The 12,603-nt window shown below is 41.9% G+C and overlaps 2 protein-coding genes across 2 annotated transcripts in view; one reads left to right on the forward strand and one right to left on the reverse strand.

The window, feature by feature from the left end:
- Positions 1-80, reverse strand: part of SELENOF (selenoprotein F) — a 20,794-nt gene extending 20,714 nt beyond the window's left edge. The window contains exon 1 of the mRNA XM_026038022.1: positions 52-80. Coding sequence (XP_025893807.1) covers positions 52-80 — 29 coding nt within the window. The remainder of the gene's footprint in view (positions 1-51) is intronic.
- Positions 7-12,603, forward strand: part of HS2ST1 (heparan sulfate 2-O-sulfotransferase 1) — a 71,306-nt gene continuing 58,709 nt past the window's right edge. The window contains exon 1 of the mRNA XM_026037908.1: positions 7-202. Coding sequence (XP_025893693.1) covers positions 79-202 — 124 coding nt within the window. The 5' untranslated portion in view covers positions 7-78. The remainder of the gene's footprint in view (positions 203-12,603) is intronic.

Consider the following 12,603-nt stretch of genomic DNA (forward strand, 5'->3'; position numbering starts at 1 on the left):
GCTCCCGCCGGCCCCCGCGGCCCGGCCCCGCGTTATGTCGTGATCGCGGGCGGGCGGGCGCTGCGGCTGCGGCTGCTCATGGGGCTGCTCAGGATTATGCTGCCGCCCAAGTTGCAGCTGCTGGCCGTGCTGGCCTTCGGCGTGGCCGTGCTCTTCCTGGAGAACCAGATCCAGAAGCTGGAGGAGTCCCGCGGGAAGCTGGGTGAGCCGCCGCCGCGGGGCCTGCGCCGCGCTCCGCTCCGCCCGCGCGGGTCACCGAGCCCGCGCTGTCATTGAGGCGGCCGGGCGGCGCCGCCAGCCCCGCGTGTCCCTTTCCCTTCTTTCCGCCGGGTCCGGTAGCTCCTTAGGCTGGTGCCTGCCCGGTACGTGCCGCCTCCGCCCGCCTCTGGCGCGGGTCAAGCCGCACAGCTCGTGTGGACACGGGATCCGTTCGGAGTCCCGGAGAGGTGGGGGAAAAAAGCCCTTTAAGCCTCGGCTGTTGAAACCTCAGGTTGTAAATACCGAGCAGGGGGACGTGGCGCCGCGGCCGCCCGTGGCGGGGCTCGCTTGCTAACCTCGCTGACGGCACCTCCGTGTTGGCTGCTTGCGCCGCAGTGTTCGGCTCTGGCCGTTGGACGCGGGTGCCAGAGCCGCACGTGCCGCTCCCAGGCCGGGAAGGGGCTGCGAGCCCTGGCGGGAGCTTCCAGCAGGGCTGCCATGAGCACGACTTGGTGCSAAGCCAGACGAAGGCCGTGGCGTTTTGCCCCGCAGCATTCCCATCTTCCTCTCTCCGAACTGGGCTCGAGAGATCGGAACCCTGGAAATGGCAGCAGGGGCTGCAGGAGTTATGTGGCAGTYGGGCTCTGTGTGTTTTCCACTGGGAAGTTCATAATAACTAGCATCAAGGCTTAACTTTCTGTRGGAACTCTAAAGAAACATTTGAAGAGGAAACCAAATTATATTACAATGACTCCAAGCAGGTATTAAGATAACACCCAAAGTTGGGTGGAATTTTGTATCCCTCTCTTTTAAACTAGTTGATGCCAGTGGCTTCAGTGTCTCCACTGTAGGTGGTGGATGTTACTTGAGGAAAATCCAGCTCCTGGTATGAGAGGATTAAAATAATGTAATGGGAGAATAAAGGTTTCTGCTGGCTACACTTCCTGTCACTCCTTGTTGAGGACATGATCAGGTTACGTATTTAGAGGGTTAAAACACACGTCTCGTTCCAATTTGGGACAAGAATCTAATCACTGTGTTCTGCTGATCTTTATTTTTTGAAGACGGTAAAACTGTTGCAAAGGCTATTTAAAAATATGATGGAAAGATTTGCTTTGTGAACAGTTCATGAATGGTGCTCTGAAAAGAGAGGCGAAAAAGGGCTTGCTGCAATAGCTTTGACCTCAGTCTGTGGCTTTTTTTTAAACTAGAGACCATGCTTGGTTAAAAAGCTACACGCTGTCTGAAAGTATCCCTTTTTACATGTTTGGTATGTATTTTGTAAAACGGCAAATGTTAAGGTTTTGTTGCAAAAAATTACCTGATCAATAGTTGATAATTTTACTGAACTGTAATATGGGGAGCGGCTTTCTGGACATCAAACTAACAAGTTGACTGGATACACTTGAATTCCAGTCTCCCCAGCCTGGAAAAGGAAGGGGATAAAGATGCAGTGATGCTAAGGTTTCATAACAACAATGAAGACTTTTTTTTTGCCTTTGGGTTATGTTTTGATGTGCTTTTTATCTTGCTATCTGCATATCTTGGATATTGTTTGGGTGCTGCTTCATTGAACTATGGTCTGTGTTTTGATATGTCAGATGATAAACTGTGCTCTTGGAAACTAATTGTAAGAGTTAGGCCATGGCTCGGAAAGCAGAATGACTTGCTTGCAAAGTGGAAGAGAGGGACCAGCACAAAGACCTGCACAAATGCCTGGTCTTTTGCTACTTTGTTTCTCTTTACATAAGATTATTGTGATAATATTGTTTTTAGGTATTTATATACCTGTGGGTCTCTTTTCCATATTAAAGATATATCTCTAATTCAAAAATAAAAATATTTGAAAACTCCTGTGCAGCTTCTGGGTCTCCTAGGTTCTTCAGAAATTGTTCTTAGTGCTGAAAACAAACTGAGAGCCATGACCAAAGCCAGTTCCAGGCACTTTATTTTGGCGAGGTTTGTGCATCCAGCTGTTAACCATTAGTGCTCCTTCCTCGTGTACCCGTAAGGGCAGGTGACTTGGTGGCCTCCCCAGGCTGAGCCTCCCTTGTTGCTCGTGGGACCTGTAAGGGCTTCGTCCCAAGCCTCCTGTGGACACTTGCCCATCAGTTACAGGAGGGGACAACTCTGAGAGAGACCTGTGTGTGAAAGGATACATGTTGGGGTTTAAACCATCAGTCTTGGAGTAGAAATAAGGTCTGATCAGGCTCTGGCTTTTTGTAGGCCTGGTGGGGCCTCCAAACCTCTGTTTTGAGCAGACCTAACACCAAACACATGTTCCTACCCATCTCCTGGGCTTTCACTGGTGTTCACTGTAAGCCCAATCCAAGAATGGAGGCAGCTGGAAGCAATCCAGCAATCCTGCTCTCCCCCTGCCCCTGAAAGGCTTGAAATGCCAACCTGACCAGGGTGGGGGCAAGGAGGAAAGGGGGATATTTGTGGAGTTTTCCTTGCTTTTACATTGTTGAGCTTGGTATCAGTAAGGACTACAGGCACTTCTGGGTGTGAATGAGAGTTGGGGAGGACACTGCCTTCCTTAAGGAGAAGGCCATGGGATTGAGGTAAGGTTGAAGATAATGGCTGCAGAAGTATCTTTTATCTCCTTCATCATTGGGATAAAATCTGCTCTTTTTAGGCCTGTCAATTGCATCTGTTTGGGAAATCTCTCAGCAAACTTTAAGTTGCCTCTTGTAACAGTATCCCTGGTTCCTCAGGAGGTTTCTTACATTTGGACTTCATTTATAAAGGATAGTTGCTGTTTGTCTGTGGTTTTGGCTACATGCAGCTATGAAAATAATATACCAAGGTTGTTTTCAAATATAACTCTGTTACCCATTAGCTATTTTTTTCCTCAATAGCATAAGGTTTTCTTTTCAGAAGCCTTTTGTGTGTGTTTGTGTGTACCATGTTCTAGAAATAAGAGTGTCACTGTTGCTAAGTCAGTATCTCCTTAGCTGGTGAAACATTCTTCCACTTCCCTTTGCCTTGCTGATTCTTTCGTATTTTCCTCACTTAGTCCCCATCATTCTTCCCCTTCACCCTTTCCTATTTCTTTCCCGGCAGCTTCAGCATAAATTGTAAACCCTTCCCAGGCTGTGGTTCTCCTTAGCATTGCAAAGTGTGCAATAGAGAGATTGTATAGAATTATTCCCTGAATCAAGGTAGTCTGTGGAGTTTCTTGTGCTTATCTATCGTTTGCTTAGGATCTCACTCTGATTTTATAAGGTTTATAGCAATTTAGTCCAATCTTTACTTAGATTTGCCAAGCAGAGAGTAGCCAGGTTCTCTTGTCATGCACAACTGTATTTTCCTTAGCACATCTGTGYCAGTGTTTCACTGCCGTGCTGCGTGTTGTGCTCAGCTTGTCTCAATGTAGYTTTTGTAGTAGAAAAGATGAGCTTTTCACGGTGGTCAAAGTAGAGTTTATAAAGATGGTGGGAGGAGTAAGCTCAGAGGGACTGTGTAAGGAAGTTTCCTACAATGCTAATAATGTTGACAACTCTCAAACATATATGGAAGCCTCATTTCACCTGGAAGGTCTACACTTGGGAATTGCTGTTCCAGCTGCTGTGCTTTCTGTATGAAACTGGGCTGCTGGTAATGTCTGTGTTCTGGCTGCTTACTATGACGAATGCAGCGCTGAGCATGTTCTCAAGCACGTACCAAGGCAGTTTAGGTGTATTTTATTGGCTCTGAGGCTCAATGTTACCTCTTTTTGCTGACTCCTAGATCTCCGCTTCTGGTAGTGAAAAATAAACAAACATGGCTCTTCCCCCCCCCCACCTTCCTCCTTTTTTCCTCTTCCCCCTCCCCTGCTCAAAAATTGTGCACGAGAACCTTTGAAGCTGTTGTCTAGTTTGCAGGCTTAGGCTTTTGGGGAAATAGGTTTGAACATTAGCGACAAGATGAGCTGTAACTTCCCTTCTGATATCCCTTGCTTTACCGGGTGATATTTGTGTTAAGGGTATTTGGAGGCTTCTGAGAATAGAAATGAAATGGACTTGGGTAATCAGATAAAGCACTCGGCTCCAGTCCCTCCTGCCACATACTGCAGTGGGGGAGGTAATCRCCAGATAAAGCACTTAGGCTCTCTGTGTACTCCATTGGAAGAGGTTAGATTTGGGCTAAAGCATCTGTGTGATTTATATATATAAATATATATTTATGTATATGTGATTTTTTTATGTATATATTTGTCTTATATATTATGATTTATTTATATATGTATATGCACACACACATTAAAGAGAGCTGTAGAAGAGTATCAGGACCTGAAATATAGTCTTTCAGGGAAATCCTGAAACAGAGCCATGACTGCCGTCAGTGGTGTCTGTAGGACAGGAAGGGCTTTTGGGACARCCAAAGAAGAACAAGTGCCGTGCTTTGCTCTATTAACAAAGGCAGTGGTACAGATACAGATGAGAGATTAAGAAATAGGGAATCAGTTCAGGGCCGAGAAAGTTATRAGCGTCATTTCAAGGCTATTTAAATCCTTCTTGTCTGTACATTTTTTTTAATAATGTAAGGGAGATAAGGTTGCTTCAGTGCCTTCACCTGGCACTACAGAAGCAAATGTGGTAGCAACTGTTTAAAAAAAAAGAAAAGGTAACTTGCAACTGCCCTCTGTTCAAGCAAAGTAAAAGTCTGAAATTATGAGGTCGTGCCATGTCTTTGTTTTTGTTTTTTATTTTTCTTATTTTCTACTTCTGAGCTTGATTAAAAATAGCAAAAAAATTCATGTGTGCATGTGTTTCAAGTGTCCTTGAAAGTGAATGGTGGCAAAGAGCAATGTCTCTTCCTTAGCTCTGACTAGAGGTTCACATTGACAGCACTGGTCTAAAACAAAGCAAAACGYAAGCAAAACAAAAGCCGCTCTCTTCCCCTTATATCCCCCTTGAATTAAAATAAAAAACGACTAGTTGTGTACTTTATATTCAAAACAACCAAAACCTCCCCATAGTCTATTTAGACTCACTTTGGAACTACTACAACTGGTTAACTATTGCTTTGTAGTTTATCATATATATCTGAAATGAAATGTGTTTTACGGCTTTTTCTTCCTTCGGAAAGCTGACATCTTTTGCAGACGGCTTCTTTTTGCTCAGCTTTGTATTGCCCCTGGCTGTCGGAGTTTGAGACATTTGAACTGTTCATGAACAAGTCATTTCCATATCTACTGACTGGTAACCATGAGTCATTGCTAGAATTATTCTGGCCAAACTTATCTTGTGTTGTAATAATGAACGCCCTCCCCCAAACTCTTACTCCCCTTTAGGAAGCAAGTGGCTTATCCCTGCTGCCGCATAATTGGTTCAAAGGCAGTATTTTCTGGAATTGTCTGTCATCTATAGTTGTTGATACTTATTTGAAATGTATTTAAGTCTTGTCAGAGCAGTGTTAAATCAGTGATAARTGCTTGCTTGAAATGTGTTATTTATCTTTCTTTATAGTAAGTACTAACCAAGCAAACATGACCTTAGGCTGTAGAAAAATAGCCAAAGGTTATTTTCTACAAAGACTTCCCTGCCTTGCAATAATAATAATAATAAAAAAATTCTATTCTACTTTCTGATACAATTCCCTACTTTTTGAAGTAATCCTACTTGTCTCCCTTCTGTGCTGATATAAGCATCTCTAGCCTCCCCTTTCGTATTGCTTTTTGCAGCTAAAATGCTCTTATGGAAATGTTGTTGCTCCATCTCTCTGCTTTTTGTAAAAGTGGCCAGAGCTTTTTTAAACTTGTGTGCTAGCAAGGAGACTGCGCTGGAGTAGGCACAGGATAAATACATTGGTATAGAAGTGCAGAGAGGAGGGGAGCAAAGTTGCCAGGTTATGCTGYGTAATTTCTGATCAGAAAAAGAGGGTGTCTCCCTGTGACAGGTTTGGTGCATGCCACATAGAGCTGGGAAAGTAAGAATTACACCTTAGAACTTGATGGCCTCTTTTTATCCTTTGTTAATAGTATAGCTTAATTACTGGGCGAGGGGAAGCTTGGGCTTGTAAAAGCTGTCTAGCATCTAAGCAGTCAATGGTGGTAGTACCTAAAATTACTTGAATCACAGCTGTTTGGCACCRGTCTGTGAGATGCTGTGGGATGGGTTGGTGGTGTCAATTCATTCCCTTGGGGACTGATCATCCACACAAATTAGCGTTTTACCGTCATGTTGGCTGGGGCTGGGAGCTCTTGCTGCTGAGGACATGAGTAGGGTGAAGAGCTGAGCAGTGCAGTTTGGATGGTTCTTTCCAATTAAAGACAGAATATACTTCTATCTTAAATAGGGAACTGAAGTTCACTTGCTTAATTTAAAATAGCAATCTTTCCTTCCCTATAAACAAAAGGAAGATACGCATTTGAGGATTAAGTCTTCTTTAAAAGATTGGAAGTTAAATTAGACGTATTTTATACGTAGAAAAAGCTTTGTGAATCAGTGGCTTGGCTGTGTGATGATCATATCTCATTTTTCCTTCTGCTTAAAGGAGCAATCCTCTCTGCCTTCCCAAATCCTCGCAGAGCAATATAAAGCAGCGTAAAGAKGTAATTTGGTTGGGGAAGGATTTCCCAAGAGCCGGCTGGGGAGTCCCGTGCCCCAGAGCTGTGCTGTGCRGGCAGGTTTGCAGCCCTGGTACCTGAGAGCAGGGGGCTGCAGCTCTGTGGGTGCAGGCATGTACTGCTCAGCCTGCCCTGGGTACAGCCCTCTGAGGCACCACCAAGGTGCTCCYGAGTCTTCTGCACTCAGTTTTCCAACAGGGACAAAAGTGACAGCCGCCACCTCTAGGGCTGCCCGCTCCTGCCTCTCTCGTGGAGTTTCCTGTGTCCTTAGGTTCATATTGGGTATCTGTACCAATGTATCCTCGATAACAGGTTTATTCCTATGCTTTAGGTTTTCCTGGCTATAAATTAAGGGGCATATTCTTACCATATAGATACTGTTTGCAGATGTGTCTACAGGAAAGCAAACTGCATCCGAGCATCGCTTCATCCTCTCTAGGATTCAGTGTTTTACTGTTGTCCTTATTTTGCAATATCCTTTGGTCATTACAGTTCCAATAGCATTACTGCTGCAGAAATTATTATTCARGCATTCTTATAGAGATAAAATTCATTGTGAGTAGCTAGGAGTCTAGGGGAACTGGAGAATTAATAAGTTGATTAAACTATGAAGTATTTGGAAAGAAGCGATGCATCACTCTGGCCCAGTCTGAGTCTGCCTTCCTTTGTGTCCGTTCTAGCTCTGTTGGAGTTTAAAATGACAGGCAGCTGACATCCATTTTTTTTGTCAACTTGCTGTTTAATTCTGAATACTAATTTGTGTTGAAACATATGTAAAACTTAAGTGCTGTTTTGATAAAACAGCTTTTGATGATTTTGAAGTGTTTATGCAAACCTTGTGCTTAATTGCCATGAAACTGTAGAGTGTGGGGATGGGCTCTTAGGTTCCTTAAATTAAAATGCATATCTTTCCTGTTTATGTCTATTGCRGCTGTTAGTGTGTGTGTTTTTTTCCGCTTCTCTCTCTCAGAAGATATTGGCAGATATTGGCTTTTTTTAATCCATGTATGAATATATTTATTCTATCTTTTTTCCTCTGTGTGTGTGTGTGTACATATACAGACACCAGTGTTGATGCGTAGAGCAGTATTTGATTTCTCTGGATCAGGTACAAAAAGGCCATTGAGAAGAGAAGAGCTTGGAGGTAGGGGTCAACTGAACAGAGGTAATGCTGCTTCTGAGCTTCTGAAAAGTGGACAGAGAAATCCAGCTTATTTAGTGTTAGCATCTCTTCTTCAAAGTTCTGCTTGGTTATCATTCTATTTTCAGTAATTTTATTATCTTCCTCTCTGGGTATAATGTTAAACATATTCAGAAAGATTGCAAGAATAGCAAATATGCTTTTTTTGACACTTTTGCATGTCTTTGCATACTTTACTGTCTGCATACTTTAGGTTTTGCAGTGAAAGTCTGGTTTTATTGCATTGCAAATGTCTGAACTTGCAAAATGTTAACCAGCAGCTGATTGTATTGGAGTCAATTATAATCATTCATTCTGTGTAGCTGGTTTATCTAATTCTGAGGTTTTACAAATTTAGAGTAAAATGAAGTTAACAAGGATAATATGAAAATAACAGCATCTTATTCTGACGCAATAAGTAGACCAAAATGTTTCTAAAAAAAATCAAAACACAAACAAAAGCAGTCAGTCATTTTGACTGCTTTGGTGTGTGAATGATGTGTTATAGTGGGGAGCATAAAGTAAAGATCTTGCAGGATCTRATTTTAAATTGTTGATTCTTGGGATGTGAGGATTTTTTAAAGCTACTTTTTAGTTCTTCTATAAAAAAAAATCCAATGTTTTACTTGCAAATAAAGTATAWCTTGAAGTACTGGAAACTTATTTGTGCACTTCTTGGGGAAAGTAAGAAAGAATAGCGCATGCCAAATGATAACACTCCTCATCTGGTCATAATTAACATGCAATTTCTTGCTCTCAAAGTAAATATTCTCTCTCTCCAGGGGGATCAGAGTTGAAATGAACAGTCATCTTCTTCCATAGTCTGTGGTGAATGTACTATGTGGTAGGCTTTTTTTAGCAGATTTTTATTTTCCTATCTAAATAGACTTTTATTTCTTATCCTGTGGGATAAGGACAGAAATTTTACATGTTAAGTGACTTATGTGTAGTCACATATATTGACTAAAATGCGATAAGTTTTTTTAAACAAARTTTCTTGATCACAAGCATACGATCACTTTTTGGAATTGATGTTTTGAGTACTAGGTACAAAATCTATTAGTTTAGGATTTGTGCTAAATAGGGTTTTTAGAATAGAAGCCATGGTAACAGATTTATTATTTATTATTTTTTAGTGTGCTTGGTATTGCTGAAGTCCTGATTCAACAGGCTCTTCATTTTACTGAAGGGTCAGTTGTAGGATCCCGTCTCAAGTGCAGCCAGGGAGCAGAACTCCTCCTGACAGCTTTGGAGCTGAGACTTCTAAGTGTCTGATGTAGCGGCAAACSTAGAGCCATGTGTGCGCCCTTAAAAGGGAGGAATGCTACTTGGCTGGCGAAATGGCTATAATTGCATGCGAGTCCAGATGCAGTGTCCAGTGAGCTGTGAGATGACAATGATGCTAAAGTGGTTTCTCTTAATCAAGTCCGAACTGTTGCGAATGCTCAATGTCTGGAATGTCTTGTAGGTCACTGCCTTTTTTTCAAAACCCCTCACAAAGGCTTTGCTTCTTATTTGAGGGGATTTGTGTTTTTTAAATAGCTTTTTGAGAGAATTAACTATTTTGTATTAACTTGAGTGGTACTATGAACAAAGCAATCTTTTCAAGATAAATAGGTAATAAATAGGTCACTGTCTCTTGAGGAAGCAATTAGATTTTGCTGTCCAGTTTGATTACTTCAAAGCATGTAAAGAGGGATTGCGCTTTTTTAAACTGCACTCCGTTTACAAAAATAACATTTCAAGAGTAGATGCTCTGCTTTTTTGAGAATGGTTTTTACCTTCAAAGCAACCTTTTGGAATGTGACCTTTAGTTGAATCAGTATTTTATGTCTTTGCTATCCCACCTACTTATTTTAAAACAAGCTTTATTTTTCATATGCTTTGGGGTTTTCCTCAAGGCCCTTCCTTGCGTTGTTGATCCCAGCGTGGTCCTTGTTGCAGCTGCTGATGCCTTGGATGTTCCCTGGGCTGTGGAAGGCGCAGGTGCCCGCGCAGCGGAGGCTGCACCGCGCGCTGGCGGGAGCCCCATGGCCCTTGGCTCGCAGGGCAATGCCAGACAGCGCCCGGTAGTGCCCAGCCAGCCGGGAGCAGGGCTCGGGGTGTGAGGTTTAAGTGCTTTTCACCTCAGTTTAGTTTAATGCCTGGGGCTCTGAGCTGTGGTGGCTGGGAGAGAAGGCGGCATGTGTGCGCTCCTGAGCAGGAAAGAGCGGCAACCTCTCCATCCAACACAGGGAAAAGCTGCCAGAGGGTGTTGGTCAGGCTCCCTGGTTATTCACAAGCCACGTTAAATGCGTTGGACCTAAACACGAATTTCTCGTAAGCACCTGGCCAGCCTAGAGCAGTGTTAAAGCTGAACTTTGAAAAGAGGAAAGGAGCAGCAGGAAGGATGTTTTTTTGTGAGGCCCTATGTGGCTTCTGTGCACATGAGCTCTCCACAGTCTATCCGATGCCAATAAAAGATCCGGGGCATTGGGAAATAGGCTTATCTTCATGACTGGCTTTCCTGTGGCTTAACATTCAAAACTGTGCTGAGCTCTGACTTTACTGCTGGCATCATTTTCTCTGCTACCCCTTACAATACTGTTCAACTCTTCTCTCCTTTCTGATGCGAAAAAACAACATAAAATTGTGGCTTAGCAAAAAGAAATGATAAATCAAATAGCAATATATTAATGTATATACTCTTCTGGTTTTCCTGTTTGTGCCTTCCAAACCATATTCTGACAAACATGGTCTTGCTAACGTACTTGTGGTCGCTGGAGCAAGCCAAAGCATCATTTATAGTGATTTTTATGTTGTGCCTATTGATATTTGATTGCAGATGCAGGATTAGGAAAGAGGAAATGAGTGAGGAATTATTCACATGTTAAAGTTYTTGGTTTGTTTTTACCCTCATGCACGGAGAAGGACTGAAGGTACTGAAAGAGGATATTTTTTGTTTCTTTACCATATGAGAGTATGACAGAGCCTTCAGAAATTGGGTGGCTTCTCTTTTCCCTAAATAAATGAACTGATTGGCTGTAAGTTTTTGTTAATGTTTCATTTAAAGGGCTATGTTTGGTGATAAGTAATCGGATGTAATAAGCTTCTTGCACTGGTGTTACAAAATTTCRGCAAAAATACTCAGTTTTGGTGGAAATTGTGGCAAGAGATTTTAAATAGTAGCTGAGATTGAAGTACCAGTTTTCAGGAATCATAACTGGAAAGCGGTTGATTGAACAGTTTTTTTATTTGACTTCTTCCTGTTATGTCATCTTAATTCCAAAGGGATATAAAAATAGCGCTGACATTGGTGTGGTGTTTTTTATTTTTATTTACTTGTTTAAATCATGAGAAGCTGCCAAATGTCTGCCATCGTGGCGCTTGGCAGCTCAGGTAGCTCTGTCGAGCATGAAATCAGCAGCAGGAAAGTGATTGTTTCCAGGACTGTTCTACCTAATATATACTGAGTATGTGCGTGTAAGGGTAAATATGAGCTGGTGCAGCAGAGATGATTAATATTTAAGATATATCTTAAATGAAAGCCCTGTCAGATATTCAGGAGCTGTTCTGGATGAGTTTTCTGCCCTTGATGGATTTGCATCATCTGCAGTTTGTTATATCGGATTCTGCAATTAAATACTGAGCTAAATTGACAGGAATACTCTTCTCTTTTAAAAACAAACAAAACCTAAAAACAAAACTTGAAGTTCACATCATGCAGGACAACCAAACTGTTTAAAGCTTGTCCAACTGATAAGGCTTAACAGGCCTTAAGACTTTAAAGACATTAAAATATAAAGACAAGGCTCATCTTTATTCAAAACCTTCTTATTCTTTTTTCTTTGAAGAATTTGAGCAGCTTAAAACAAGTGCATTGATTTCTAAATTGGCCAAACCTGTCTTGTAATTTTGATAGCACTTGTTGTAATTTTTCTGTAGTGTTTAAAATCCTGTCACCACAATGCCCTATATTAAGCAACTGCAAGCTTGAGTACATRAGTATGTGAACATGGTGTGAGCTGCTGGGTTGTGTATGGGTCAATGTCCATTCCCTGGGAGCCCCACGTGCGGATTCGGATTGTTGTTTTCTTTGGCCTGAAAGAAGTCTCATTAGGGGGGCAMTTAGCAGACAGAAATAAATAAATGCTTTGAGGATAACTGTTTTATCACTGCTTCTTATTTGATTTAGATGCAAGGTAAAAACTACTTTAAAACACTCTTGTTGACATTCCTGAAAAATAGTGTGCTTGGAAAAAACTGCTTTTCTTAATTTTGCAGATGTCATTCAAAAAAAAAAAAGTTTACCTTTATGCCAAACAGCATATGAATTAGTCATCAGAAGTAGTCTTGGATAAATGTGGCTATTTGTTTCTCTAACTCTTCCTTTTGAAAGCAATGGACAACTGGCACTTTCCCAAACCATGGCTGGGCTTACTGCAAAAATCATACATTTTAATGCTATTGTTTTATTGTATTGCTGACTTGGCAGAATACTGATTTTATAAATGTGAAAATGAATTATGCTTTGATTTTTTTTGAATTGAGATATGTTCTTATCTAAAGCAAATTCCTGAATTGCCCTTTAATACTTATTTTATAAATCATTCTGTGACTGTAACCTCCAGCAGTCACCACAGAAYGCAGTTAAGCAATTGTTTCCAAACTGGTACAGGTGTAAAGGGGTAGA

Source organism: Nothoprocta perdicaria, unplaced genomic scaffold (assembly GCF_003342845.1).
Source record: "Nothoprocta perdicaria isolate Ctin4 unplaced genomic scaffold, notPer1 scaffold_20, whole genome shotgun sequence".
Taxonomy (NCBI): Eukaryota; Metazoa; Chordata; class Aves; order Tinamiformes; family Tinamidae; genus Nothoprocta; species Nothoprocta perdicaria.